This window comes from Trichogramma pretiosum, unplaced genomic scaffold, assembly GCF_000599845.2.
Source record: "Trichogramma pretiosum strain Unisexual culture from Peru unplaced genomic scaffold, Tpre_2.0 scaffold9, whole genome shotgun sequence".
NCBI classification, from domain to species: Eukaryota; Metazoa; Arthropoda; class Insecta; order Hymenoptera; family Trichogrammatidae; genus Trichogramma; species Trichogramma pretiosum.
The window spans coordinates 2,683,234-2,709,961 of record NW_019641697.1 but is presented as its reverse complement, the minus strand read 5'-3'; the positions used below and the strand labels follow the sequence as shown (position 1 = coordinate 2,709,961).

Sequence of the window (26,728 nt, the reverse complement as noted above, 5' to 3'; positions counted from 1 at the left end):
CACACACATTTACTGTTTGCGATTTTCTACTGCTCTGCGTGGGGGTCGTCGCGTTTTATACCGACGACGTGTCCACATCCGAGAGAAATTTGAACAACAATATGGATAATGTGACTGAACTGCAGCAAAAATCTGACGTATCCCATAAACAATCCACGGTCTTAAGTTCCAAACTCAGTGCCGGACCGCATGGCTTAGGTAACGCTTTTTTTGTTGCTCCTCTCGATGAAACTTTTGCACGTCGAGCTCGACTTTTTTACGAGAGGGTTAAAAAATTCGAGCGAAACTTTTAAAATGAGCTTTTTATGATCGCCCAGTGAAAGCTGATGCAGGTTATGATAATGTTGATAATTTATTGCCGTAAACAAGTCGATATGGTGGTTTCGTGCTGATTTTTCATTGATCAATTGTCCTGCTACTAAAAGCGAAAATGAAAATTGGGTCGTTACGCGACAAGTTGCAATTTAGGTATTTCGTTATTTTTGTTAATAAATTGAACATTGATTTGCTTAGGTGATCCCGACGATTTGTCGCTGAGGAAAGTCGAAAGAGATATTCTCATACCGAAAATTGTCCGAGAAAGAAGTAGAACGGAAAAGTGCGTTCCAGAAGTCGAAGGTACATGTCATTTTCTGCTTAAATTTTAAAAATGTTTTTGAATTTTAACGAACTTAGTAAATCTTTTGTTGGTGTAGCTTTCACGCAATGCTGTAAGGATAGTAATGTTTTTATGGTACTCGCTTGCAGAAAACAAAATTCTGAGCTGAAAGATTGCTTGGCTCGTTGGTTTCAAGATAAAAATTTCTACAACGAATGCAGGGACCAGTACTTGAAACAAAGATCTGAATACAGAAGAACTGGTGAACCCCAAAAAGTGAGAGAATTCAAAGCTCGTGTCAGAGGTGGAATGTTTTAAATAATAGAATAACTTTATTCTGTTGGTATATTCAAATTATGAATTCTCTGATTGATTTCCTTATGTAAACTTAGTTTTTTTTTATGTAAAGCTCAACAATCTTATATGTATGATGAAACATCATAAACAGTGTTTGCAATAATTTAAAATCAGTTATTGACAATTATTGTGTGCACCTGTTGAATTTTTAAACATTAGGTAAATAATACTAGCAATTATGGAGTACTTTAAAAGCAGCATTAAATATGTGGTTGGGACTACGCCCGAGCCTGAAGTTAAACCATCTGGAGCTGAGATGATAGAGAGACTAGTCAACAGATTGCAATCATCCTCTTTATTAGATGACAGAAGAGATGCTTGTAGAGCTCTTAAAGCCCTTTCAAGAAATCACAGAGTAGAAGTTGGAGCACTTGCAATGGAGCCTTTATTACAAGTTTTACATATGGACAAAACAGACTCTGAAATAGTTGCATTGGCTTTAGATACTCTGTGTAATATTACGAGCAAAGAGGTGTTCGATGATGAAGATGAAGCTAAACACAATATTGGAGAAGAATTTACAGAAATTCTTGTCAAGAATGAAAGCAGTGTTAGCAGGATATTAATGTTCCTAGAAGAATTTGAATCTAAGGTCAGATGGCCAGCTTTAAAGATACTGTCAAACTTATTAACTCATAAATTAAAAATTGTCCAAGAAATAATTTTAGTTAGTCCTATGGGCATATCAAAGCTTATGGATATACTTGCAGATACTAGAGAAGTTATTAGGAATGATGCTCTCTTGGTGCTTATACAACTGACCAAAGCAAACTCAAACATACAGAAAATCGTGGCATTTGAAAATGCTTTTGACAGAATATTTATTCTCATTCATCATGAGGGAGGATTAGAAGGAGGAATTGTAGTCGAAGATTGCCTTATTCTTATGTTAAATTTACTCAGAAGTAATTATAGTAATCAAAATTTCTTCAAAGAAGGAAGTTACATTCAAAAACTTACACCAATGTTTGAATTGCTCACTACTTGTGCTGATGAGCCAAATGGCTGGAGTCCACAAAAAATGTCCAATGTATATTGCCTTACTCAGATAGTAAGAGCTCTTGTAGCTCCAAACGGGCCTGCTCAATCAGTCGCTGCATGTCAGAAAATAATGAAATCTTGTGGTTTACTTGAAACTCTTTGTAATATACTAATGATGGTTGGAATTCCACAGGACACTCTGACTGAATTAATCAACACAGTAGCTGAAATCATTCGAGGTGACGATATTAATCAAGAATTTTTAGCAAATGTCATGGCCCCTAGTAATCCACCAAGACCTGTTATTCTTGTCTTGTTGATGTCCATGATCAATGACAAACAAACTTTTTCATTGAGATGTGCCGTACTTTACTGTTTTCAATGCTTTCTGTATAAAAATGTGACCAAACAAATGGAGCTTGTGCAAACACTTCTTCCACAAGGAACTGATAGACCATCGTTAACATCAGGTCAACTGTTATGTGGCGGTATTTGCTCATCAGATTCACTGTCGATATGGTTTTCAGCAGTAGCATTGTCACATGCTTTAATAGAAGGCACAAAGCAAAAAGAAGAGCTGGTTAAAGTTCACTTAGCTACAAATATTGGAACTCCTCCAGTGTCGTTGATGTCACAATGCATAACTCTTCTTCAACAAAATAATAATATTCAGTCAAAATTAGGAATTTTAATACTACTGTGTACGTGGACTGCGTACAGTCCAGCCGCTGTCAAAGCTTTCGTATCAATCGAATTTTCCGTATCGTATCTCATTGCTCTTCTATCGTCGCACGAATTTACCGAAGACGTGCAAGAAATATTGCTTAAGAGTATGTGCGCTTTTCTCATCGGAATATGCGTGCATTTCAACGACGACAGCGTGCCCAAGTACACCAAGTCAAAATTGCGCGATATCGTTGAGAATAGAATAGGACTGGAAAAGATCCAAGACACCATCGGTAACATTACGAAACACGAAGTTTATTCGCGCACGCTGAAGCATCCGCAGTTATCCGTCAAAACTTCCGAAGAAATTCTCTTGGATCACGAGTTTTGTAGATTGCTGAAAAATCTGGAAACAGTCGTATTGAAAACCATATCCAGCAAAGGAGACGCGAACAATCACAACGAAGATTCTCACAATTACAATCTGCCAGAAAATCCAATGATAGCGCAGTATAAGGATTTGATAAGGGAACAGGATGCAAAAATAACGATGCTCATCGATACGGTCAATGGTCTAACGAAAGAAAAGCACGACTTAGTATTTCAAATGGATCAATTGAGGTCGAAGGTCGATTCCTTGGTGGATGAAAATAAAGTCCTTAGAGCGGCTCACGCAAGTTTTTCCGACAAGTTAAACCAAGCCGAAAATAATCATACCAGCCATGAAAAATGTCTCAAGCAAATTCAAATTCTTCAAGAGCAAGTCAAGAGATGCGAGGATCTCGAGAATCAAATCAGTAAATACGAAGACATTATAAAAGAAATGAAGAGTGACAATTCGGAAAATGCCATTATCGAAAAGTTGGATAAAGAAATTGCTGAAAAAACGCAGTCATTGAATAAATTAACTCAAGATCAGAATGATTTGTTGGCCCTAATGATGGATCAAGATAAGCTAATTGACAAGTACCAAAAGAAACTTGCTAGTTTAGGCATATCTTGCGATGAGGATGAGTGTTGTGTTGAACATGTTGAAAATCACAATGATAGTGCTGTAACTAATGAAAAATATAATTAAAATCCAAGCAAAGTACTCCAATTAAACATGTTTTGTATTAAAATTAAATGCTTTTCGAAAATTTACTTTAATTAATTAATATACTTGCATAACCACCAATATATGCTTTCAACTTTATATTTGTATATTACATATATAAAAATTGCTAGTAACATCTATTACTCCTTCGATTTTTTTTTTATTTTAAACTCGATAATTCAAGTGTGTATTAATTTCATATTATTATTAATTTCATATTATTATTAATTTAACATTCCATTATATGAAAAAGCTTGTTTGAAAGACCTAATGCACGAGGAGTTGACTTATTTACATTGTTTTTGTGTTGTTCTATTTGTAAAATAAATTTACTAATATTATTTAGTGTGCACTTGATCTGTACAAAAATTCCATATCTTATAAATAAAACATTGATTGTAAGTACATTATCTCTTTTTTATATACAATTTTGGATTATGTACTTAGTAGCATCAAGAAGAATAACCATCCTCTTCATCCTCATCTTCCTTTGTATTTGAAGAAAAAGTATCCTGTTTTAATTTCCTACGTCTACACAATACTTCTCTAACAGTGAATTGAGAAAGTACTTCCTCAACAGTAAATTGAGAAAATGATGCTGGGGCTCCATTTAATGGAACTGTTGATGGCCACATTACTTGAGCAAACAAAATTTCCTGTTGATTTTAAAATATTTTAACTTAAAAAGAATTTAAGTTTTTTAATTAAAAAATTACTTTAACTAAATTTACATACTTTTCCTACTGATTCTGCTGTTCTTAGCATGCCTGTTAACCTATTCCCACTTGTATTTGTCATACACTTTTCTTCAATTTTTTTAAAACTAACAGCATCCAACACTTCAATTATAACAATGTATGAAGAGTGATAATATGGTGGGCCTCCTCTATAAAGCACTGCAAAAAGATATTATTTTTAAATATATTCATGTCTTGATAAAAAAAACAAGATTTATTAAATATAAAGGGTACTTACAGAAATCTCCACCATACTTTAGGCCACTTTTCACGATCCAACCTTTACTACGAAAATAGTGATAAGTTACATAATTGTGTAAAAAATTTGGATTTTTATTCAAGTAATCCCAAAACTCTCTCAAGCTAAGAATTTTTCCATCAAGATCAATGACACTTAGACATCCAAGACCATAAGCCAAAAAAAAAGTTTCTGCAAATGTCAAATGCAAAGTCTCTATGACTGGAAAGTTTTCATTTTTTATTCTAGGTTTGCAGTTGATTAAGTAGTTTTCATCTGTATCAGAGTCACTATCTTCCAAAACCAATAATTTTCCCTGTAGTTCTGAGTGTTCCTTGGAAAAATTATTATCCGTAGTCCATACTTCTCCATTTGTCATGAATTGATTATTTATTTGATAGTATTCATCTAAAGTACCAGAGGTATCTTCTTCTTCAGTGGAATCAAGAATAACTTCATCATTTTCTGTGTCTGCTTCACAACTTTCCTCATTGATTTGATTATCTTTCATATCATTATCCAACGTTTCAATATCAACTGCTGGTTTATCTTGATTTTCATTATCTAAATCAATAATATCTGAATCAATTGATGAATTATGAGTTTCAGAAGAGTCAATAGAATTTTTTGCATCTGTCTTAATTTCACCTGAAAAATTGCAACATATCAATTTAATACATTTCACTCAAGATGAGAAACTGATTATTTTTTCAAGGCTTGCTGGAATGTACCTTCAGATATTGATCGACCATTTGCACTTTTGTCATCCTCAAACGCAGTCTCTCTGCTAAACTTTTTTACTTGATCGAACCATTCTTGTCGCCTCTTATACTGTCTGTCACGTATGACAGGTGGTGCACCAAAACGTACCCTACCGAATTGTGGTTCACTTTTTGACAGGGATCCTTTTCCAAAAAAGCCCTAAGTTGCACAAGTTAATTTAAAATAATTATCAAAATACTTATAGATACAAGTACTGGAAATAAATTTACCATTTCGTAGATTTTTTTCATCGCAACTGGGTCAGTAACGCAAGATCCCAATGGAGTTAAGTTTGCATGAAATTTCGTTAATTCGCCCTTACTGCTGTACTCCAAAGGCAAAGTTGAGATAACCTCTCTCATGCATCTCTTCTTCTTTACTGGTTCTTTTAGTTCCATCTCGTACATTTTTTTAAATCACTAATGATTTGTTGAAAAAAATATTACAAGTTACAAGGGTAATCTTAAAAACACTCTTCCTCGCTCGAGCTTATGTACTTACACTGTGACACATTGAATCGCGAGTGTTGTCCTGTGCAACTCTTTGCATACACGCCGGCGATTACTTATTCAACTTGATACAATTTTCCTCACTGGTCGCATGATATGCTGTTCAATCCCTAATAATTTAATTAACAAAAAAATATTCAATTGAAGCATTGTGCATCAAAATACAAACTTGATGCTTTATGATTTTACGTTGAAAATGCAATCGAAACATTAATTTGCATTATGATCGTTGAAAAATCTTACCTTTATAGCATCGATCAAAAACGAATCTGATATATCGTTTAAAAAATAATTGCAACTTAATCCATATTTTATAGACCTATAAACAGTAGTAGAGCATGTGTCATAATTTACACTGCGCTCAATCGCACGCGACCCGATGTTTGTGTATGGAAAGCCGCACGGTTAACCCCCACCCGATTCCCCACACATTCTGGTCGATAATGTCGAACCTCTGCATATCAGCAATGTCTTCTGCGGCTGCGGCGGCGGCGGCGGCCCCGTAGCATAGAGAACAGTCAACAGACTGAACTGATATTACATTGGTGCGTGTGTAGTGTATGATTTGTAGACTCACCAGGTGCATGATATCCGTGAGGAAGGGACGCTGCCGTTTCGTGTGTGGTAAAACCGTGTCGTGTAGCAGCGATTGAACAAAATCGTTGTTTAACAAAACAGAAACAACACAGCAAAATGGCTCGAACGATGGGCTGCCATCAGCTGGTCCGGTGCCTCCTCGTACTTTTTACTCTCTTCAATTTGTCATTTTGCCTTTACGAAGATCAAGTTGGCAAATTCGACTGGTGAGTTGGCGATTTCATATCAGTGCGATTAGGCGTTCTGCTTCGAAACTTCACTTTCGTTCAAAGTTTTTCAAACTCGTGTGTGATGGTTGATACTCGTTTCTCTGCGCCGAAAGATACGAAAATTCTTGCAATTTTTTGAGGTTTGGTTAAACGCGACAATACAAAATTTTACGATGTAGCATGACTGTAGCTTTTTTGACTGAATTTTTTGAATGTTCTCCATAAATGAATTATCAAATAAATGTTATGAATTTTATTTACACAATTGCAGTGTTAAAAACAACTGGCATGCGTTTTTATAAGTTCATTGACAGTTTTGTTATATTAACAAGCGTCGTAGAGAGATCTCTTCAAAATGACTAAAATTTCCTTTTTCTTTATTCTGCAGGAAACAAAGCTATGTAGGAAAAATTAAGTTTGCTACTTTTGATACTGCCACAAATCCTAAGAAGATAATTGTGGCTACAGAAGAAAATGTCATAGCAGCTTTGAATATAAATTCAGGTTTGTATGATTTTATCATTAATTATTTTTATATAAATATGCTTTTTAAAATGAATACATCGATAAAATTATCTATCAAATTTACAGGACAACTGTTATGGAGAAGAGTATTAGAAAAAGGATATGCTGGTCATATCCGTGCCTTTGGCCATGCAAACGACAAAGAACTTGTCACTGTAAATGGTGGAGTACCAGCTATCGTTCGATATTGGAATGTGGCCACTGGTCATATCCTAAATGAATGGTCCTTAGCTGAGCAGAATCCAGATAAGTTAGTAATTTAAAAAAATTCAATACTCAGATAACTCTAGAAAATTTTTTTTTATCTCTTTTGTTGATTTTTGCTTAATTATAACGTGTCTATTACAGAATTGATTCTCCATTTATATCATATACAACTGAAGGACTTTACAGTAGTGAAAGGTTTTCTTTAAAAAATTTGTCAAGTCCACTTAAAAGCACATTCAAATAAAAAATTAACTAAATGTCAAAAACCTTTTCACATGTTATCACTACTTAATGTTTTCTATGTTTCAATGTTCCAAAACTATTAATCCATATGAAGTATTGCTATATTATTCAGATGAAGAACAGAATAATTAAATGCTAACAATTGTTTTAAATTTTTAGAATAGAAGATATTCAATGGTACATAAAAGATGGTACTTTGCATCACGTTTTGCCAGTATACAATAGTGGAATTGAGATATCATCCTACGATTGCAAAACTGGAGAAAAATTGAAGTCTAGAAAAATTTCGGCGCCATTTATATCGCCCGAGACTGAGTAAGTTGCGCAAAGCTATAATTTATGAAGAAAGTTATTGTTCAAAATGTATATCTTAATATGATTTTTCAGATGTGTCTTAGCTGCACCAAATTACGTTTGCCTCAGTGGTGACAGTAACTTAGCTATTCTTTTTTATGTAAACATATTTGAATTAAAATCGGAACCTCAATCTATAACTATAAACACAATTTTTGGTGCTGGCACTCAAGGGCCGTACCAAATTTCGCTCGTTCCTGGAAACACGGCTGCCATACTGATAAGTGCTGAAAATAATCGAAGAAAACGTCTAGTACAATTGGAAAAAGAACCGATTTTGATTCCTCGTGATATAAATGGTGACAATTCCGTTTACATTGCCACAATTGATAATAATAAAGTAGTATTAGAAACTTCATATAAAAATGATGTAAGTATTCCTACCTATTGGTTTTTTTTTAAATGATTTATTTCTTAATGAATCTTTTTCCTTTGTAGGTCACAACAATAACAACAACAGAACTTTCGACTTCGACCGATCCTAATACGGAAAAAGTAGCATACGTAGCAAATAATGTAATTTACAAACCTTCGATCGCTGCAATTCACTGCCAACCTCAATCCCTCAAGGGTAAATTGTGCAAGTATTTACTTACTAACGAAGACGACAGCGTGAGCTTACTGCAACAAAAAGTCATGTGGACTCGCGAAGAGGCACTGGCCAACATAGTTGCCGTTGAATTCGTCGAATTACCGATGTCTGAACGCGAGCAAGCCATCGAAACTGAATTCGATCGAAAAGAACGTAAGTGTAATAACTGCTTTGAAAAGTCTAATATATTCCATCTTATATTATAATATAATGAGAAATTTAAATTGAACGAAATGAAATGAAAACCTTGAATTAACAAAACTTTTCTCTGTGAAATTGGCGGCACTCAGGTCTCGATGTTAACGATTCATGTAAGTAAGGAGACGTAAAAAAAATGACAAAGACAAAAGAGTTTTATAATATGTGGAATCGATACGTCGCTCTTTGTCGATATTTTGGCTTTCATTGATTTGAATTTTATCGTTTGTTTTTTTTCTTATTTTTAAATTCGGCCTATTATGTGTAAAAAGTCTTTGAAAAGCAAGATTTGATTAATTAGCCCGATACTCTCATTTTGTTCATTAAAAAGTAGAAAAATTGTTTTTAATTTAGAGGTATTTTCATTTAACGTAATGTTAAGTGTAGTGTACTATAGCTGTATCGTTTTAACTATTTCATCCAACAAACGTTTGGAGCATAAAAAAAATTCTGTGAACTTATTACATTATGTAGCTTTATAATTTGATTTTCATTTATATGCTTAAAGTTTCTTTCATCACATTACGATAACAAATAACTACGAATATTTTTACATGCACAGGGAACGTAGCTAGTATGCTTTTGCGCCGTCTGACCTCTCAAGCGAATCAAATTCGCGCTTATTTCCAAGCAACTTTGGGCCTCGAACCGAAGCAATCGGATCGTCGTGCCGATTTGGTTAGGGATAAATTTGGATTACACAAGATGATCGTTGTTGCGACCAAAGCTGGAAAGGTAAAAAAAATTTGATCGATTAACGTTTGAACTTTGATGGGCAAAAAATAATCAATAAACCGATATTTTCAGCTCTTTGGAATCGAATCACGCCGAGGAGAAGTAATCTGGCAGCAAAGAGTACCAAACTTGCGTGTACTGTCAGAAGATCCCGACCAAATGATTTTGTACTTACAACGAGGCAGTCGTCACTATCCTCATCCACCTCAGTGCGCTCTTCTAGCCGCGGATCAGGTAATTGACACATATTTCTTACGATTCGAATTCAAACATCTTTATTCAATTTTCTTTTTAATAATCCACAGAGAACCGGCAACGGAGTGATATTTACTTTCAATCCAATGAACGGACAACCGTTGAGCGGTGGTCTTCAGCACTTGGATCATCGTATCAAACAATCGATGCTTCTCCAGGACTCCATCGATGGTTTTCTTCGTGGCTTCATTGTCCTAGACGAAAAAGATCAAGTCCACGTTTATCCCAAGACAGCTGCGACCGTCGTAGCTTCTCAAGCTGGCCGCACGTTCATCTTTACCGTGGACAAAACTACCGGAGTGCTCGCCGGTCACTCGTTGGCTTACAGCAACGAGAAGAAATTTGCAGCTCACAAAGTTTGGGAAATGGTATTGCCACCGAAAACACAGAAAATAATACACGTCGCCGGCAAAAAATCGTACGAGCGAGTACACTCGCAAGGTCGAGTGCTGAGCGATCGATCCGTACTCTACAAGTATGTCAATCCGAATCTCGTCGTCGTCGTGACTCAAGGCGTCGAAGGTTCTCAAAAAAGTACGTGCTATTTTTCATTTTTTTTTTGTTTTCCTCTCATCGTATCGAATTGATTTAATTTATTGCGCTTTTTTTGTAGATACGTTGAATTTATATTTATTGGACGTGGTCTCGGGTTTGATGATATTTTCTCTGAGCCACAAACGTACCAAGGGCCCGGTACACATTGTACATTCCGAAAATTGGGTCGTCTACAGTTACTTCAACGAGAAGAGCCGCAGAACAGAACTGGCTGCTCTTGAACTTTACGAGGGAAAGATGCAAAGCAACGACACAGCTTTCTCATCGCTGAACAATTACAAGTTACCGATAGTCGAAAGACAAGCCTACATTTTCCCTGCTTCGATAGAATCTTTGCAGGAAACCATCACGGAAAAAGGCATAACTAGCAAACATATCTTAGGTATTTCATCGCATAAATGTTCATCTAAAATATATTTTTCATCAATGATAAATAATGCTGTCATGACGTTTACAGTCGCTTTGGCCAATGGCGGAGTCTTAGAGTTACCATGGATGCTGGTGGATCCTCGAAGGCCATTGAATCCAGATTATCGCGAAGAAAATGTCATTCCTTATATGCCCGAACTGCCAATTCAAATGGATAGATTTATTAATTACAATCAAAGTGTTTACCGAGTAGCGGGCATTAATACAAGTCCTAGTGGCCTTGAAAGTACCTGTCTTGTATTTGTGCATGGTCTTGGTAAGCTATTTTTAATTTTTAACTATCACACGAGAGTATTGTATTCTAATATATTAACATTTTTTTGCAGATCTTTTCTACTCGCGTGTTGCTCCTTCGAAAACGTTTGATGTGCTTAAAGAAGACTTTGATTATTACCTCATTGTGATAGTCCTCGTAGCATTATTGTGTGCTTCTTACGGGACAAAAAAATTAGCGTCACAAAAAGTTCAAAAACAAGCATGGAAATGATGTTCTGGCGTTCAGACTTGCAATCTCCTGAACTTTTGTTAACTTTTCAACCACCGTTTCACCAATTTAATAATTATATATGGCCATACTATTTACTATGACATTACTGATTGTAAACTTCAACAATTTCACACATACACGTAGCTTTTTTGCTAAATCCAAAGAACCTTGAATACAATCATGTAGAGAGTGATCGGAATTAATGACTCGCGCATCCACGTGTAAAATTATTAAGAAAATCATGAATGCTTGTTAATTCTAATCAAGTAAAATGTGTGATATAAGTAGAATTCTTTGGACATACGTGAAGTGGTAGGTGGTATAAGGTTTTAGGAATTGATATTTATAATTATTTGTTCAATAATAAATAGTAAAATTGAAGGAAAATGTCATTGTAGAATATTGATCTGTAATTTTGAACATGTTACAAATCAATATTAAAATGAATTGAACTGTCTTGTCATGAGCAGTCAATATTATTACGAAATCTAAAAATTAAATGAATTTAAACGTAGCTTGAAATTTTCTTTACAAACTCGTATGATACTGAACGTTCGTTTAATGGTTGTTAATTACTGTTTGCTGCTAGTATTTTAGTTTAACTTGTTACACAAATGCATTTAAGATTATTTTAAAACGAGTTCAAGAATGATTATTGTGTAAAAATTACACTTTGAATTGAAAATTAAATCCAATCATTTTTATTACGGGATTGCTATTGAAGTGACCCCACTATTCAAAAAGCAGTCAAATGACATATTTATATTAAAAATCCGTTAGATTGAGACAACTAATTTTAATTAGGAAATAGATTTTATTGTACAAATCAATTTCTAATAATCAGCAATGATGAAATCATTTGTATTGTTGAGCTAGTCTGTAATTTTAGTACGATGATGACTCTACAATGAATGAAATCAACTGTGCATATGATAATACGAAAGACTTGACAAAATCAACCAATGGACTCAAATTTTTTCTTTTGTACATACTACTAAATCTTCAAAATGCACAATTTACGGTTTTAAAAATAATTAACTGCTTTAAGTTGATAAGTTGTATGGAATATTATATTTATCATCGTTAAAAAAATATATAGCTTTGAAAAAATCCTCAAATTTTACTTATTGAATGATTTTTTTGCATAGAACAGATGTTCTGTCTTATTTAATTTATGTTAATTAGATGTTGTAAAAATAAATGGGACACATCTATAGTCAAAATATTTTTGTATTTTGCAGTACTAAAACGTACAAAAAAAAAAAGTAACTTACACATAATTTTTTATCCATTATAAAACATCACGTTTATCGCGGATATATTTTAAGATTTCACACACTCTCTGTTGATAGCTGCTCTTCATTTCACTCAGCATTGCGTTCTCGTACCAAACTTCGAAACTTTCATCAGGGTTTATAGACGAAATTTCTTTGTGCCAAATATCGATACATTTTGACCATACCAGATCCGCGTTGCAACACGAAATAACTTTATAACTATGGACGCAGCTTTCCTATTGAATAATATAAAACGTCAACTATATTCTTATAATAACGGTATATTAATTTTCATACCTGCAGCTGCGTGTGTTGCAAACAATCGAGATAGACTTGAATTATGCTCAAAATATCCCAGATATCTTTCTCAGCGAGGGATAAATTTTTCACTAATTTACCTAATTGCATTACAATTTGATTTTGCATTTTGAATAACTGTGTGAATTGATAACTACTACTAACATGTTTTTTTAAACTCTCTTTGGCAGAATTTTTCAGTAAGGTTGACAGTGATGGCAGTATTCCCCTTCATCGCAATAAAATGAAAATTATTATAATTAATTCATTTTTTATCAAAATTAATATGTTGACTGTGTTCCTTAAAATAAACTCACTTTAATGTTCGAGCTCGTATAAAATCTCGAGAAACTTCAGCCAGGCAAAAAAGCAATTGCCAAGCTCGATTAATTACCAATGGATTTACATTTTTGAATCGGTCAACTAATGGATGCCATATTTCGTGTACGATCGGTAATAATTCGTTCTCGTATTTTTTTAGTATTAGTGCGCCTTCGGCCAAAGTAAGCATTGCCAGTGACGATTCATCAAAATTGGAGGACGGCAAAAAATGCATACACCGCTTCATAATGCTTTTGACCATGGTGATGTAGTAAGGTAACTTTTCTTCCTCTGAAAAATGTTTTTCTTTTAATTTAATCGTTCAACTTTAAAGTAGTTACATATAAAATGAATAAAACCTTCGACAAAATTCTCAGGGGTTTCATCTTCTGCTTCCATGTCTTTGAACGAATTTTCATTAAGCTCATTATCTGCTATCAGTTTTTCAGTCAGCTTTCTTTTGTTTTCCTCTTGAGCTTTTTTGAATTCACGAAAATTTTGCTCAATGGAATTCGCTATTTCTTCTGCGCTTACGATTTTCGGTAGATTGTTATCGTTTTCGTTCGATGCAGATGTTTCCGATGCCATCAACCTCTTGACACAAATGGTAAAGGCATAAAAAACTTTGAGAAAAGATTGGGAATTTTTTTTCTGAAAATTCGAGCTAGATTGAAGCAACAAATCGTCCACGATGTCTTTGAGATGAGGAAGAAAATCCATGGTGCTATAATTGGTGACGACCTCGACTACGTCCAGCACGCCTGGATTTCGTTCGACTCGACGTAATTTCATTATCACGTGATAAGAGATGTAATCGACGTTGACTCGAAACAAATCGCCGATGCATTGTAATTTTTGCGATTTAGCCATTGTATCCAAAGTGGAGAGGCCGACGTAACGCAGTAAACTCTGATCGCTGCCTGCTCGTTCGATAACGAGATACAAAGTTTTCAATAAAAATATCTGATATTCTTCCTGTAAAATGTGAGCAATCACGCCGAGACCCTCGAGCAGCAAACTGCACTGGACCACGTTGCTCTGAGCAGCTTGCAAACTTGTTTCCTCCGAAACCTTTATCGGTAAATTCCAGTATTCGGGATCTACGTACTGTTCAACTACTTGTTTACAGATTGACTTTTGCGCAGCGGAATCTGTTGAAACTAATCAAAATTATTAATTTAGATCATTTAACATTATTTTTTCTTTTTTACCTTTTAATATGGAGTTTAGCATGAATATCAATTCCTTTCGAAATTTAGGTACTTCGTTCATCATTTTTAAGATACTATCAATGAGTGGTTTAATGTCACTGAGTTTTCCGAGAATTTCGAAAATGCCCATTAATTTATTAACTGTGCCAGAATCGAACAAAAATTTATGTTGTTTCCATGATTTCGTTAGACCTTGATACATAGTTTCATCGAAATCTGAAAATTAATTATTTTATAAGCTGTATATTTAATCTTTTTTCAGAGCTAAATGTATTGGGAAACTTACTCATAGCAGTTACATCCTCCAAAAGTGATACTTCAGAACAATCAAACTCACAAACGTATATCATTGTTAGTAGTAATTTCTTCAAATGTGCAGTTGACAATAGCATTCGCGTTAATCTTGACTTTCCAAGAACTTTTAAATAACCAGCCAATCTATTCAACCATACTAATTGAACAGAAGAGTCTGAAAAAATTAAGATATAAGTTATTACAATTTTACCTACAATATGTCATTTTAGGGAACCAATGTTTACCTGATGTTCTAATTATTCTTGGCATTTGAGTTAATAAGCTAAACAAATTTTCTTCAACCATTTCTGCTGCAGTTTTCATATTTGCATCTTGGATACATTTTTCTTGAATACTTTGCAAAGATTGAGTGGCCACATCAGAAACTTGACTGTTCTCATCTTCTGATAATGTTATCAAAATTTCTAACAATATTTGAAAACATGATTGCATATTTCTGAAAGAATAAAATTAATTTATGTTTTATAGGAAAATCCATGGAATAAAAGTCAACATACTTTGAGCAGTTTAATAATATCCTTGTAACACCTTCAGCAAGTTCTTTACGTACTTTGAAATGAGAATGTCTAGTAATTTTATCTAATTCAACGAATAATGTTTTGATTTTACAATCTATTTCAGTATACCATTCTTTAGTTTTTTGAGTTTTGTCCATAATTGTCTTTATTTTTTCAATATCTTTTTCATCTTTTACTTTAATTGATTCATTGATATCTTTAGATTTACTATCAGAATTAAAATCTTCAAGAGCGTCATCCATGACCAAGGCTATTGCTTTTGACCAAGCTCTGATAGATAACTGAAACATTTTAATTTAATATAAATCATTTACATAATGGTTTGAAACAATTTTAAATATTTTTATTACCATTGTGACTTTATGATTTTGTATATCACTACCTATAGAAACTTCTAATAAACCACTCACAACTCCTGGCAAATATAACATAATGACATTGGACACATTGTTTTTCAAAACTACATCATTTGAATCAAATTCATCGTGTATTTGTAATAAATACGTCAGAGTTTGAATTGCTTCAATCCTTATTAAATAAAAGATCTTATTAATAACAATAACATTGTGCGTGCTTTCAAATTAGTACAAAAAATGTCAATGTACCTCAAATTTGCAGATTTTTCAAGTCTTGATAATTTGACACATTGATAAATCCCATGGCTCAACAAAGCTGCATGTTGTCTGGTATAAAATTTCTCTATCAAATGAACAGAACTGTTTTTAAATAGACTTCCCATGCAAGTAACTACAGCTTCTTTTAATTCTTCATGACTCTCAATCACTGTAAACAATAGAAACATTATTAAAACGAAAAAACTCCATAATCCATTTACTTACACTCTGTAATGTTGTTTTTCAAACATATTTGGTGACGCAAAGCATAAAAAACTTCACAGAACAATTTGAAATTTTCAATCCTTATCTTGTTTATGGCAATCCTTATAGTTTTTATTAAAAATATATTGTCGTCCTTTCTGCAACGAAGAAATACAAATGTGATAGCTGCATTTAGCTGTAAATTTTTTTCATCTTACTTCAGAACATTGCTCTTTAAAGTTCGTGTCAGTGGATAAATAATTATCTCGTGGATTCTTTGTACAATTGTCGCCGGTGTTTTTTCGATCATTTCACCAATTCTCTCGGCTTTCTTCGCGCTCGGTTCGTCGTTGAACGATTCGCAAAGCGGCTTGAGATGCATAAAAACATCGACCATCGATAGTTCACTCATGATTGAATTGTTGAACACCACTTATTCTCTTGAAAATATTTACAATTCACGCGGGGACATCAACAGTTTGTTGGAGGCGTGCACCAATACACGATCAAAACATAGTAGCAGACAACTTTTAAGAAGACGTCTATACATATCAAGTCTGCAGTGAGAGATGAAGGATATTAAAATCTACCTGTTCTACCGTTGATAGATAAATATATTATTTTTTCTGGTTTTATGCATACTAAATTGGAAATAAGTATTTAAATCAAATAAGTATTAATTTTTCATGATATATTTTTATAATTTTCTTAAAAAGAGCGGGGGAGAGGGGGTTCATAATAACTCTTGAAAAGTGAATTAATCCAGATTTTTTCTATTCTTATCAAGCATCATTAGAAGTAAATTTTGGAATTTTTTCCTCCTCGTAAAATTATCTTGGGTTCGAAAAATTTTCATTAGTATGCAGATTGCATCCATGCATTTCACGCCTCGCGTTCTCAGATAATTACTCAAATTAAATTAGCTAAGATAATGCGTTTTTCTATTCAAATGAGATATAATAAGAGGTAAGTAAAGCGAAGAATACTATATTACTGGATGAAATTGCAGGTATAGAAGGGTTTTTTATTATTCAAGATTACGATACCGTTGAACAATCACGATCTAGATATGTACATATCAAAACGTAATTGACGAAATATATACTTGTAATATTTTAGCTGGCGGTTTTTTTTTTTTTGCAAAATTCATAAACATCATATTTTATGTGAATTGAGAAAAAAACAATGGAACTTTATGACAGTCGATACTTCGTTATAAACAAAAAGTTGCAAAAATTGATCGGCGTGTGGCCCTTCGAGAGTCGAACGAGAAAAAATTTTTGCCGGACTTTCGGATTCATTTTCATGTTCATTGGAGTCATTCCGCAGGTAACATTTTTTGACGGTCGATGAATGCAAAAACCATTACATTTGATTAAAAACAGGTGATCGCCTTGGACGTTGCGCGAAGAAATAAGGACTTTGATAAAATCACGCAAAGTTTCGCAACATTTTTATTCGTACTGGCGATCTATTCCAAACTCGTGACATCGATAATGAAGGAAGAACAGGTAGAGGCTCATTATTATGAATTTTTTTCACCTAATTCTTAAAATTTTTAGATGATTAAGTTGTACGAAGAAATCGTTAATAATTGGAATCAAATGAAGGAAAAGGACGATAAAAAAGAGATGATTAAACACGCGGAGATCGGAAGATTCATGACTATATGTTACGCTGGTATGAAAGTTGCCCCATTTTTTACTTACAACTACGATACACAAATCAAAATAAATTTTTCCCAAGCATACGTATTCAACGCTCTGATCGGTTTCATAACTTTCCCACTGCTGCCGTCGATAATGGACAAAATTTCGCCCCTGGCCAACGGCTCGCGGCCGAGAATCTACGTACTCGAGGGTCAGTATATGGTCGACCGAGAACAATACTTCGGCATAATATACATTCTCGAGGCTGGAGTCTGCATAATGATGGTGGTCATCTTCTGTACCTGCGACACGGCCTTTTGCGTCTGCGTCGAGCAAAGCGTCGGACTGATGTCCGTCGTTAAGTAAAAAAAAGAAAATAACTTTAAACAATTTTATCGTCAGTTTTCTTAATCGAATGACAACTGTTTTGGTGCGATTTTAGAATGCGTTTGAAGAAAGCGACGAAATATGGCAGTCAATGGGAAAAAACCGATCCCAATAATACTCCTTACGCGTTGGTGAAAAAATTGATCGTCTTTCATCAAAAAGTCTTGACGTTGAGTATTTTCAATTTTCCAACTAACACAGAACTGATTTTTATGAATTTTTTTTTGCAGTTCTGTCGAAATCGTCGAATCGGCCTATTCCTTTTATCTCTTTGCCTTGATGGGCTTCAACGTGTTCATTTTAAGCTGCGGGAGTCTCGTGGTAACGTATTCGCGTGGTTTCACGATGGATATTCAAAAAAAACACACATCAATGAATAAATGAAACATCTCAATTTCAGATAGTGGCCAACTTGGATAATCCCATGGAGACTCTGAGATACGGCATGATTTTTATCGGACTCATGATACACATGTTCTTTTTGAATTTACCCGGACAGAGACTCTTGGATGCCAGCAGTGATTTACATTGCAACGCGTGAGTTTATGTATAATAATTCGAGTTCTAACAATTTTTTTGCGTTCGTTGGAATATTTTAGGTACGACAACGAGTGGTACGAATGTTCGGAACAGACCAAACAGCTTTTGTTGTTCATCATGTTGAAATGTAAGACCCCGTGTATCATAACAGCTGGAAAAATCGTTATAATGAATATACAAAACTTCGGAATCGTAATGAATTTTAATTAGCTCGAATTCTTATAAACAAAAACTCTCTCTGATGGATGATTTTTCAAACGTTACAGTTGGCTAAATCTGCGGCATCTTATTTTACAGTATTTGCTTCATTCAGATAATCGAAGTAGTATCATTCAAAATACTTGTAGAAAAAAAGTTGAATTTATTCAGAATAAAAAAGCTCTTTTAAAAATTTCTTATTTAATCATTCAATCGAACGTATCTTTCTGCCGATTTCAAATTGAATCGAGCTTGCGGAGCTGCCGCAGGTGTCGCACCCGTCGCAGGACCATATGATCTCCGTAGTAAATATTGTCTGCTGACGGCTAGAGAAATATTTATTAGTAAATAGTAGTTATCCGACGTATACTATCATTGATCGCCATCGTATGGCTCAGTTTTATCAATTAAACATAGAAATTGTAACTACGTGACACTAAAGCGACAAAACATAAAAGAAGAATTTCTGTTTTCTATTTTTTATGACAGTGAGCTACAGAACGAATGAATTAATGTGACGTTTGGCCTTCTCGCTGTTGTCAATTTTGACTTTCCATTTACGCATTACAAGTTTCCTTTCAATCGATCCATCTTAAAACAGTCCTAACAGATATATTATTTTATATAATACAAAAAATCAATATTTTGCTTGAATAGTTCAAGTTCAATCATTCAATTGCACCTTAGTTGCCTGTAAAAGCAAAAAAATGTCACCAGAACCAGTTCAAGAACCAACAGATACTTTGAACACATCCAACATCAGCGATGCAGCAATAATTACTAATGAATCTGATAGCGATGAAGAAGAAGTTGGTGCAGCTGGATATGAGCCATTACCTCAAGCTCCTGTCGAAGGAGAACAGTCTGAAGACGAAGATGAAGATGATGAGGTTAATTTCTAAAATTATTCAATAATAATACTTATTTTGCTTCATAGTTTTCATATTATTTAACTAAACTTTTTCCAAAAGTACAAGAATGAATTTATTCAACATTTTACACAATTTAATATTTTATGAAATACTATTAAATTATCATGATAACTACATTACTTAACATTGCTTAATGTATGCAAATTTTTTCCCAGGAAATTGAATTTGGAATTACACACATGGGGGGTGAACCTGATCAACTTCAGGATGCACCAGAATCTTCTGTCCCACCAGAAACATTAGAAGTTTGGTCATCATCGTCGTCGAATGTCATTGAGTTGGATGAAAACAAAATTAATCAAGTGAAATCAGCGATGGCTTCTTTCACGTTGCCCAGTACGGCTATACCGGAATGGGCCAGTTCTGTTTCTGAAGACCAATGGAAAGATCAGCTCATTCAAAGATTGAAAAAATTGAAAAAAGATGAGATTTAGTACGTTGATTTGTGTTAACTGGTTAATTTTTAAAATCTATTGAAGTGAGCAGTATTTTCATCATGCCTAGGCATTAAAGATAATGAAATTATTTTGTCAAAATAAGGGCATGCTGATGGCATGTGTCAATTATCAAATAATATGAGTCTCTCCAAAATAATTTGAATGACAATTAATAAGTACCAAAAATTAATTGTTTGAGCATTTGTTATTAAATAAGAGAGCTGCAAAAGAGCAATGTACATAATTAGTTTGGAGTTAAGTTTATAAAAATTTTAAATTTAAGAATTAAAACACTTTAAAATGTATAACATAATCAATTTGTTTTTTAAATTCCCAAACTGAAAGTTGCACCTGGCAAAAATGACACATGACAAATAAAAAAATCAACGAATGAAACTTCAGCAATTGAATTCCGCTTTTATTTCCTTGGCTTTCGTCGGGTTGAGTTTCATTCGAAGAGTCGCTATGTCGTCGTCGATTCTCACGAGTTTTCGGAATTTCTGCAACGATAGATGCTCAATTATTGAAAATACTTGTATGCACGCGAAAAAACGTAATTACCTCGGACATCGTTCCAGGCGTGACACACCAGATGTAGATCATGTAGGCCGGAATGCAGAGCATTGACGAGAGACCGCTCATCCATCCGAGCACGTGACACCACCACGGATACTCGTAGTTGAGGTACTTGACGGGGACGAATTTAACGATGTTGAAAATAAAGACACCCTGAAAAATAAATTTGAATTCATGCAAACTTTTCATCGAAATCGAGACATCGAGAAAATCGGCAGAAAAAAAATCAGATATATAATTACAATGCAGATAGCCGGGGTCGTCACCGTCCAACAGATCTTCCACCAGAAGCAGGGATAGTAGCCGATCATGTCGCGTATGCCGTCGTAAAAGCGGTTGACGCCGAAAGCCCAGGCCACGGAGATGCACTCGAAAAACATGAGAAACAGCAGGACGAATCCGCTCACCGAGTACGAATCGAGCAGTTGAAAAACGTACATGCCGCCCTGTGTGTATATTATGAGCGAGTGGCGATGAAAAAATTATTAATTTTCTTTTTTTTTTAAATCGAGTCACGAATCACGTAGGTATACCTCCGTGACACAGGCGAGACCGACGAAGTACGAAATTACGCAGACGATGGCTATGAAGACTTCCTTGCGTTTTCTGAGCAAGTGCGGCCACTCGTCCACCGCAGCCGTGATGAAACCCTCCACGGTGCAGAACTGCAAAAAGGACAAAAAAAAACCGATAAATGATGATACAAAACTATGATTCTATTGCGATGTTTACTTGGCTATCGAGACCGATCAGAAGTAGCATGAAGAAAAACAGACAGGACCACATGGGTGCTCCGGGCATTTGCAAAACAGCCGATGGATAGACCAAAAATGCTAGACCAGGTCCTGAAAAATTGATATAAAAAAATAATTATTTTGAGTCGCAATGCTCCAATGTCTGAATTATTCATCGTACGAACCCGAAGCCGCTACATCGGCCACGGATTTCTGCTGCTCATGGGCCATGAAACCCACGACCGAAAATATCACCACCCCACTGAGTATGCTCGTGCACGAATTTATCGAGCAAACGATCAGAGCGTCCCTTCGAGCAATAATTTTAACATGATTGTTTTCATACTTGTAAAAGATAATTGCATAGATGCTACGCGTTGAAAGCTTACTTGTACACGTTGTTGTTGAATTTATTGTAACTGCCTAGAGCCACCAGGGCACCGAGGCCCAGTGCGTACGAGAAAAATATCTGCGTCACCGCGTCGATCCAGACCTACTCGGGAAAAACAAAAAGTCGAGCGTATAAAAAAAATATAATTGTAATTTTTACCTCTGGCTCGCCCAACTTTGACAGATTCGGCGTGGCGTAGTACTTGAGACCCTCCATGGCACCGGGCAGCGTCAGTCCGCGCACGAGTAGAATGAAAAGAAGAAAGTATGGAAAAAGAGCCGTGAAGTAAACGACCTAGATACGAAGGCAGAGAGAGGTAAAAAAAAAGGATTATCCAATATTGTGTGTGAGTGTACGGGGTCGTACTTTGCCGGTCCACTTGACTCCCTTCCAGATGCAAAAGTAGCAGAGGATCCAGACCACAGCCAGGGTGCCAGCCAGCTCCCACCTGATGCCGCCCACCTCCTCGACGCCCTTGGATATCTGCAGAGTTCGCTGTCTGTTGTATGAACGAGACGCGAGACAAAAGTAGTCGCGAATATAAATGTTTTCAATTTTCATTATGTATATTATACAGATATCAGCGCGTCTTACTCCCAAAATTCTTTGACCGGATCTCGCAGCAAGACGTTGCTGTAGTTGCCGACCAGGGTCTTGCATATGGTCTGATTGTGATGGCTCCAGCAGGGTGTCTTCAGCAGCTCATCGGGCGTCACGCAGTACTTGCTGTTCCAGCTGTTGCCACAGGTTCTCCAGGGTACGTCTTGCGGCGAAAAACAAAAAGGCTCGATATTTAATCCGACGATTTTTATATTTAATTGACATAAATGCAGACGTAGTTATACCTGTGCCGATAGAGACTAGAAAGTAGAAGAGGGCCCAGGCCAAAATGATAATGTAGTAGATGTTTGTCCAGCACGACAAGACGCACGTCGCGTAACCGATCCCTAAAAACGAAGAAAACATTTTCACAAACCGATCGTTTTCGCATTTCAATAAAAACCAACCTTTGAACAGGGGAGCGATCTTGAACACTCCCAGACCACCGATGGTCATCATCTGTCCCAGCGACAGCTCCATCAAAAACATCGGTATTCCAGCCAATACCAGGGCGATGAAGTACGGCACCAGAAAGGCGCCGCCGCCGTTCTTGTAGCACAGGTAGGGGAATCGCCAGAGATTGCCCAAGCCGATGGCCAATCCGACCACCGACAGGATGAACTCGATCTTGCTGCCCCAGGATCCTCGCTCCGACGCGTTGTCCTCGAGATTCTCGGGTGAATCGGCGCGTATCGACGGCACGACGATGCCGCTCGCGAAGACATCGAGCTCCCGTTTCGGTGGCGCCGCAGCGACGTTACCGGAGGACTTGTTGCGCGGCATCGGACTCGTCGAGCGATCGATCCTCTGCTGTTGCTGCTGTACCTTACTCTCGATCGACGGCATGTTTTTTCAACGATTTCGGGGAAAGGCTTCGATCGATATATAATTACCGGTATACAAGAAGAAACGATGATTCGGTTACTCTATTTACTTCCGGAAATCATCCAGAGTCGAAGCAACGAAATATCCAATATCCCGAGACACACGTCCTCTTCGCACTGTGTTAACATACACACACACAAGCACACACGGTGGTAACCCCGATACGACGGTGACACGATTCGCACTTGGAACAACACGCGGCAAAAGACAGCAGCAGCATCGGTGCGAGCGCAGCTATAAACTACACGGCATAAAATACGAGAAGGGACTGCTGCAGGTACTTATCTCTCTCTCCTATATGCGTTATACGCGTGCATAGTAAAGCCGAGCGAGTCTATCGGTGCGTAATAGGTAGAAACGCGTTGATTGGGTACTTTGCGGTACAGTATACGCAGACACGTTCGAATCTGCTGCTGTGACGGCGACGACGAGAGAGAGAGACAATGAATGTGCTCCGATATACAAAGAGGCAAATAAAAAGAGGGACAACTTTGCGACGTTCAACGAGGCCACCACGTGCGCCCGAATGAGATTTTAGGATTGAATTTCCGAAAATTGCGATGCAAGCAATTATTCAAGTAAATTTTTGCAAAGAATGATGCCATTAAAATCGAAATATCCGCTTATACCAATGATCGATCGGTTCAACGTCGAACGATATCCTGCCACGCGTACCGATAATTTTGCGCTTCGAGAGTATGTGTATCGCATCGATCGCTTCGTAACTTCAATCGAGGATCGGCAGCGATGAATAAAGTCTTGATTCGTATAAACTAATCTGTGACACACTTTTCGAGATGCGAGCGAGAGCTGCTCGAGACGCGTACACGAGATTAATTCAATTATTAATCGTTCGGAAAATTGAGCCATCGATAATTATAGCTGGGCCTAGCTAGTCTGTATGAGCGAAAATGTCCCAAAATCCTGTAAATTTCGCCCTTATTATTCTGTAAACTTTACTTTTCTTTAATGGGAGCGTGTAATTCGGCGTGTTCGCCACCTAGTGGTCACCCAACAACTATCTTATATGTTTACTTTGTATTATTTGTAGGGAAGCTTGCTGGCGTCCCAGGGGTCGATATTTCAACGATCAACAATGTGTATTGCACGAGACCTTTTTTGTTAGATCATTGCGTAGTTTTTTAAAGGTACTGGTTTTAAGAGTAATATTTTGTTACGCAGCATTAATTACTGAGAGTGCACATTTTTGGTTTTAAATTTTATCGAAAACATTTTTACTTTACTAACAATGCAAAATAATCAAAATGAAATACAAAACAAATTGTTTGATTGATAGTTATATTACAACTTCGAACAAATAAATGATTTCCATGTTCACAGAAGTAACCAGTGTTTATCTATGTATGCCTACATTTGCAGCAGAGTAATCACACGATGAAAAATCGACCCATATATTTTTTTTAACATTCATTTATTAAACTTTGAATTCACTCAGTACAGCGTTGACTTCACATTTTTTAGTCAATCGATAGAATTTTTGGAATGGTATTTATTAGTTTTAACCTGATGTATATTTTTTTAACTAATATTAATTATTCAAAGTTACCATCTTCAAAAATGAAGGATGCATTTATGTACGAGAAATGTTAATACATCATTCAGCGATAAAACTTAGACAATTATGAGCAGCTCTGCAAAAATCGTTTTCTCATGTCCATAAAAAATTGTTATCTTACTTTTTAGCAGTCTTCGAGCATATCACTTAAATTTTTCAACGAAGGAACTCGACAAACTCAATAATGCTTCATAATTCTATTATTCCTTTTTTTCAACAATTAATTATTTTATAAGTCGTCAAAAAATGTCAATTCGCTTGATAGACACTTTGTTACGATTAAATTGTGTACTAACAATCTAACATACGTTGTACACGTTTTCAACGCAATATTATGGTACTGCCGAAAAAAAATAGATAAGTCTCATAGTACGTGCTCCGTCATGACTGACGGATTTTAATAAAATTCAAGGAATTATTATTTGGTGTCAGATTAAATAAAACAAATATTAATTAACTGGTCCAAATTTGAAAGGACAATGTAATAACCACATAAATCGGTAATTCAATTATAAACAAAATGATAATAAATGATAGGGACATTGCCCCTCGAGCACTGATTGTGTCTATAGTAAAACAAATTAGTTTGAATGTTGTCTTTCCCGATGATACAAACCACAATACCAACAGATAAGTTTTACTCATTCAACTTCCGGGACACTAAAAATAAGGTTTATTTTAAGCAGTAAAATGGATATAAGTGAGAAGAAATCCGAAAAATTTGGCTCGGAAAATAATTCAAGTGAAAGGTGCGCTAAGAGATTCGGAAATAAGCATAGTTTGCTCTTACATATTAAAAAAGTCCATGAGGATTGCGAAGATTTCTCATGCGACATGTGCAGGGAAAAGTTTAAAAAAAAATCGCATTTGCTATTCCACCTAAAGACAGTACACGACGTCTCCAAAGATTACCAATGTGACCATTGCAGGAAGAAATTTGCATATAGAAGGAATGTCCTCTTGCACATAACAACAGTTCACGAAGGCCGGAAAGATTACGCATGCGAAAAGTGCGAGAAAAAATTTGGGCACAAATGGTTATTACTTGTACACCACAGAACAGTCCATGAATGTCGAAAAGATTATGCATATAACAAGTGCGAAAAGAAATTTACACAAAAAATTCATTTACTTATCCACCAAAACACAATCCATGAAGGTCGCAAAGATTACATATGCGAGAAGTGCGAGAAAAAATTCGGACAAAAATCGACTTTACGTTTGCACCAAAGGACAGTCCAGGAGGGTCGCAAAGATTACCCATGTGACAAATGCGAAAAGGTTTTTGGACAAAAATCGGATTTTTTCAGGCACCAAAAAAGTGTACACGAAGGCCGCAAGGACTTCGCATGCGACAAGTGCAAGAAAACATTTGGGCTTAAGCGAAATTTACTTGTGCACCAAAGAACGGTACACGAAGATCATAAAGATTTTGAATGCGACAAGTGCGAGAAAAAATTTGGACGACGAAGTGCTTTGATCAAACACCAAAGAGAAGTTCACGAAGGTCACAAAGATTACGCTTGCAGCGAGTGCGGAAAGAAATTTGGCCAAAAATCGGATGTTTTCAGGCACCAAAAAAGTGTACATGAAGGTCGCAAAGATTTCGCATGTGACAGATGTGAGAAGATGTTTGGACTAAAATCGAATTTGCTCTTCCATCAAAAAACAGTACACGAAGGTCATAAGAATTTTGAATGCGACAAGTGCAAGAAGCTGTTTGGACAAAAATCGTA

At 35.8% G+C, this 26,728-nt stretch overlaps 8 protein-coding genes across 9 annotated transcripts; 5 read left to right on the top strand and 3 right to left on the bottom strand.

Annotated features, from left to right (window-relative positions):
* The first annotated feature begins 8 nt into the window (after positions 1–8).
* Positions 9–930, top strand: LOC106649433 (COX assembly mitochondrial protein homolog). Its single transcript, XM_014366843.2, has 3 exons — positions 9–198; positions 514–618; positions 696–930. Exons 1-3 carry the CDS (start codon positions 102–104, stop codon positions 914–916), a joined length of 423 nt encoding a protein of 140 aa, XP_014222329.1. The 5' UTR covers positions 9–101; the 3' UTR covers positions 917–930.
* Positions 931–1,109: 179 nt separating this feature from the next.
* LOC106649429 (general vesicular transport factor p115) lies at positions 1,110–3,870 on the top strand. The gene has a single exon (XM_014366837.2). It carries the CDS (start codon positions 1,134–1,136, stop codon positions 3,678–3,680), a length of 2,547 nt encoding a protein of 848 aa, XP_014222323.1. The 5' UTR covers positions 1,110–1,133; the 3' UTR covers positions 3,681–3,870.
* Positions 3,868–6,353, bottom strand: LOC106649431 (tRNA-splicing endonuclease subunit Sen2). The gene is made up of 7 exons (XM_014366840.2): positions 6,188–6,353; positions 5,937–6,054; positions 5,666–5,854; positions 5,405–5,594; positions 4,674–5,321; positions 4,434–4,594; positions 3,868–4,354 (listed from the first exon to the last, which is right to left on the bottom strand). The coding sequence occupies exons 3-7, from the start codon at positions 5,840–5,842 to the stop codon at positions 4,151–4,153; spliced, it is 1,380 nt and encodes a 459-aa protein (XP_014222326.1). The 5' UTR covers positions 5,843–5,854; positions 5,937–6,054; positions 6,188–6,353; the 3' UTR covers positions 3,868–4,150.
* A 177-nt stretch (positions 6,354–6,530) lies between these two features.
* LOC106649375 (ER membrane protein complex subunit 1) lies at positions 6,531–12,448 on the top strand. Its single transcript, XM_014366744.2, has 12 exons — positions 6,531–6,747; positions 7,139–7,254; positions 7,342–7,525; positions 7,885–8,040; positions 8,113–8,449; positions 8,518–8,824; positions 9,432–9,604; positions 9,677–9,838; positions 9,910–10,393; positions 10,473–10,796; positions 10,872–11,099; positions 11,170–12,448. The coding sequence occupies exons 1-12, from the start codon at positions 6,638–6,640 to the stop codon at positions 11,328–11,330; spliced, it is 2,742 nt and encodes a 913-aa protein (XP_014222230.1). The 5' UTR covers positions 6,531–6,637; the 3' UTR covers positions 11,331–12,448.
* Positions 12,449–12,589: 141 nt separating this feature from the next.
* Positions 12,590–16,594, bottom strand: LOC106649389 (TELO2-interacting protein 1 homolog). The gene is made up of 12 exons (XM_014366764.2): positions 16,306–16,594; positions 16,109–16,245; positions 15,875–16,052; positions 15,620–15,797; positions 15,249–15,550; positions 14,976–15,187; positions 14,723–14,905; positions 14,437–14,652; positions 13,585–14,385; positions 13,222–13,516; positions 12,905–13,133; positions 12,590–12,843 (listed from the first exon to the last, which is right to left on the bottom strand). Exons 1-12 carry the CDS (start codon positions 16,497–16,499, stop codon positions 12,622–12,624), a joined length of 3,147 nt encoding a protein of 1,048 aa, XP_014222250.1. The 5' UTR covers positions 16,500–16,594; the 3' UTR covers positions 12,590–12,621.
* Positions 16,595–17,197: 603 nt separating this feature from the next.
* On the top strand, positions 17,198–18,980 carry LOC106649334. Of its 2 annotated transcripts, none has more exons than XM_023462231.1 (9): positions 17,198–17,416; positions 17,473–17,598; positions 17,650–17,767; positions 17,834–18,086; positions 18,179–18,292; positions 18,354–18,444; positions 18,524–18,660; positions 18,723–18,855; positions 18,930–18,980. In XM_023462231.1, the coding sequence occupies exons 1-9, from the start codon at positions 17,273–17,275 to the stop codon at positions 18,978–18,980; spliced, it is 1,167 nt and encodes a 388-aa protein (XP_023317999.1). In that variant the 5' UTR covers positions 17,198–17,272. The 2 variants fall into 2 exon arrangements, with proteins under 2 accessions (XP_023317999.1, XP_014222180.1); XM_014366694.2 differs by having other exon boundaries at positions 17,834–18,098.
* A 193-nt stretch (positions 18,981–19,173) lies between these two features.
* LOC106649367 (male-enhanced antigen 1) lies at positions 19,174–20,543 on the top strand. Its single transcript, XM_014366735.2, has 2 exons — positions 19,174–19,751; positions 19,949–20,543. The coding sequence occupies exons 1-2, from the start codon at positions 19,569–19,571 to the stop codon at positions 20,225–20,227; spliced, it is 462 nt and encodes a 153-aa protein (XP_014222221.1). The 5' UTR covers positions 19,174–19,568; the 3' UTR covers positions 20,228–20,543.
* A 66-nt stretch (positions 20,544–20,609) lies between these two features.
* On the bottom strand, positions 20,610–23,605 carry LOC106649366 (sodium- and chloride-dependent GABA transporter 1-like). The gene is made up of 12 exons (XM_014366734.2): positions 22,939–23,605; positions 22,777–22,878; positions 22,526–22,694; positions 22,298–22,430; positions 22,091–22,225; positions 21,930–22,033; positions 21,726–21,850; positions 21,539–21,651; positions 21,340–21,471; positions 21,049–21,252; positions 20,792–20,959; positions 20,610–20,730 (listed from the first exon to the last, which is right to left on the bottom strand). Exons 1-12 carry the CDS (start codon positions 23,375–23,377, stop codon positions 20,629–20,631), a joined length of 1,926 nt encoding a protein of 641 aa, XP_014222220.1. The 5' UTR covers positions 23,378–23,605; the 3' UTR covers positions 20,610–20,628.
* Between the last annotated feature and the right edge of the window lie 3,123 nt (positions 23,606–26,728).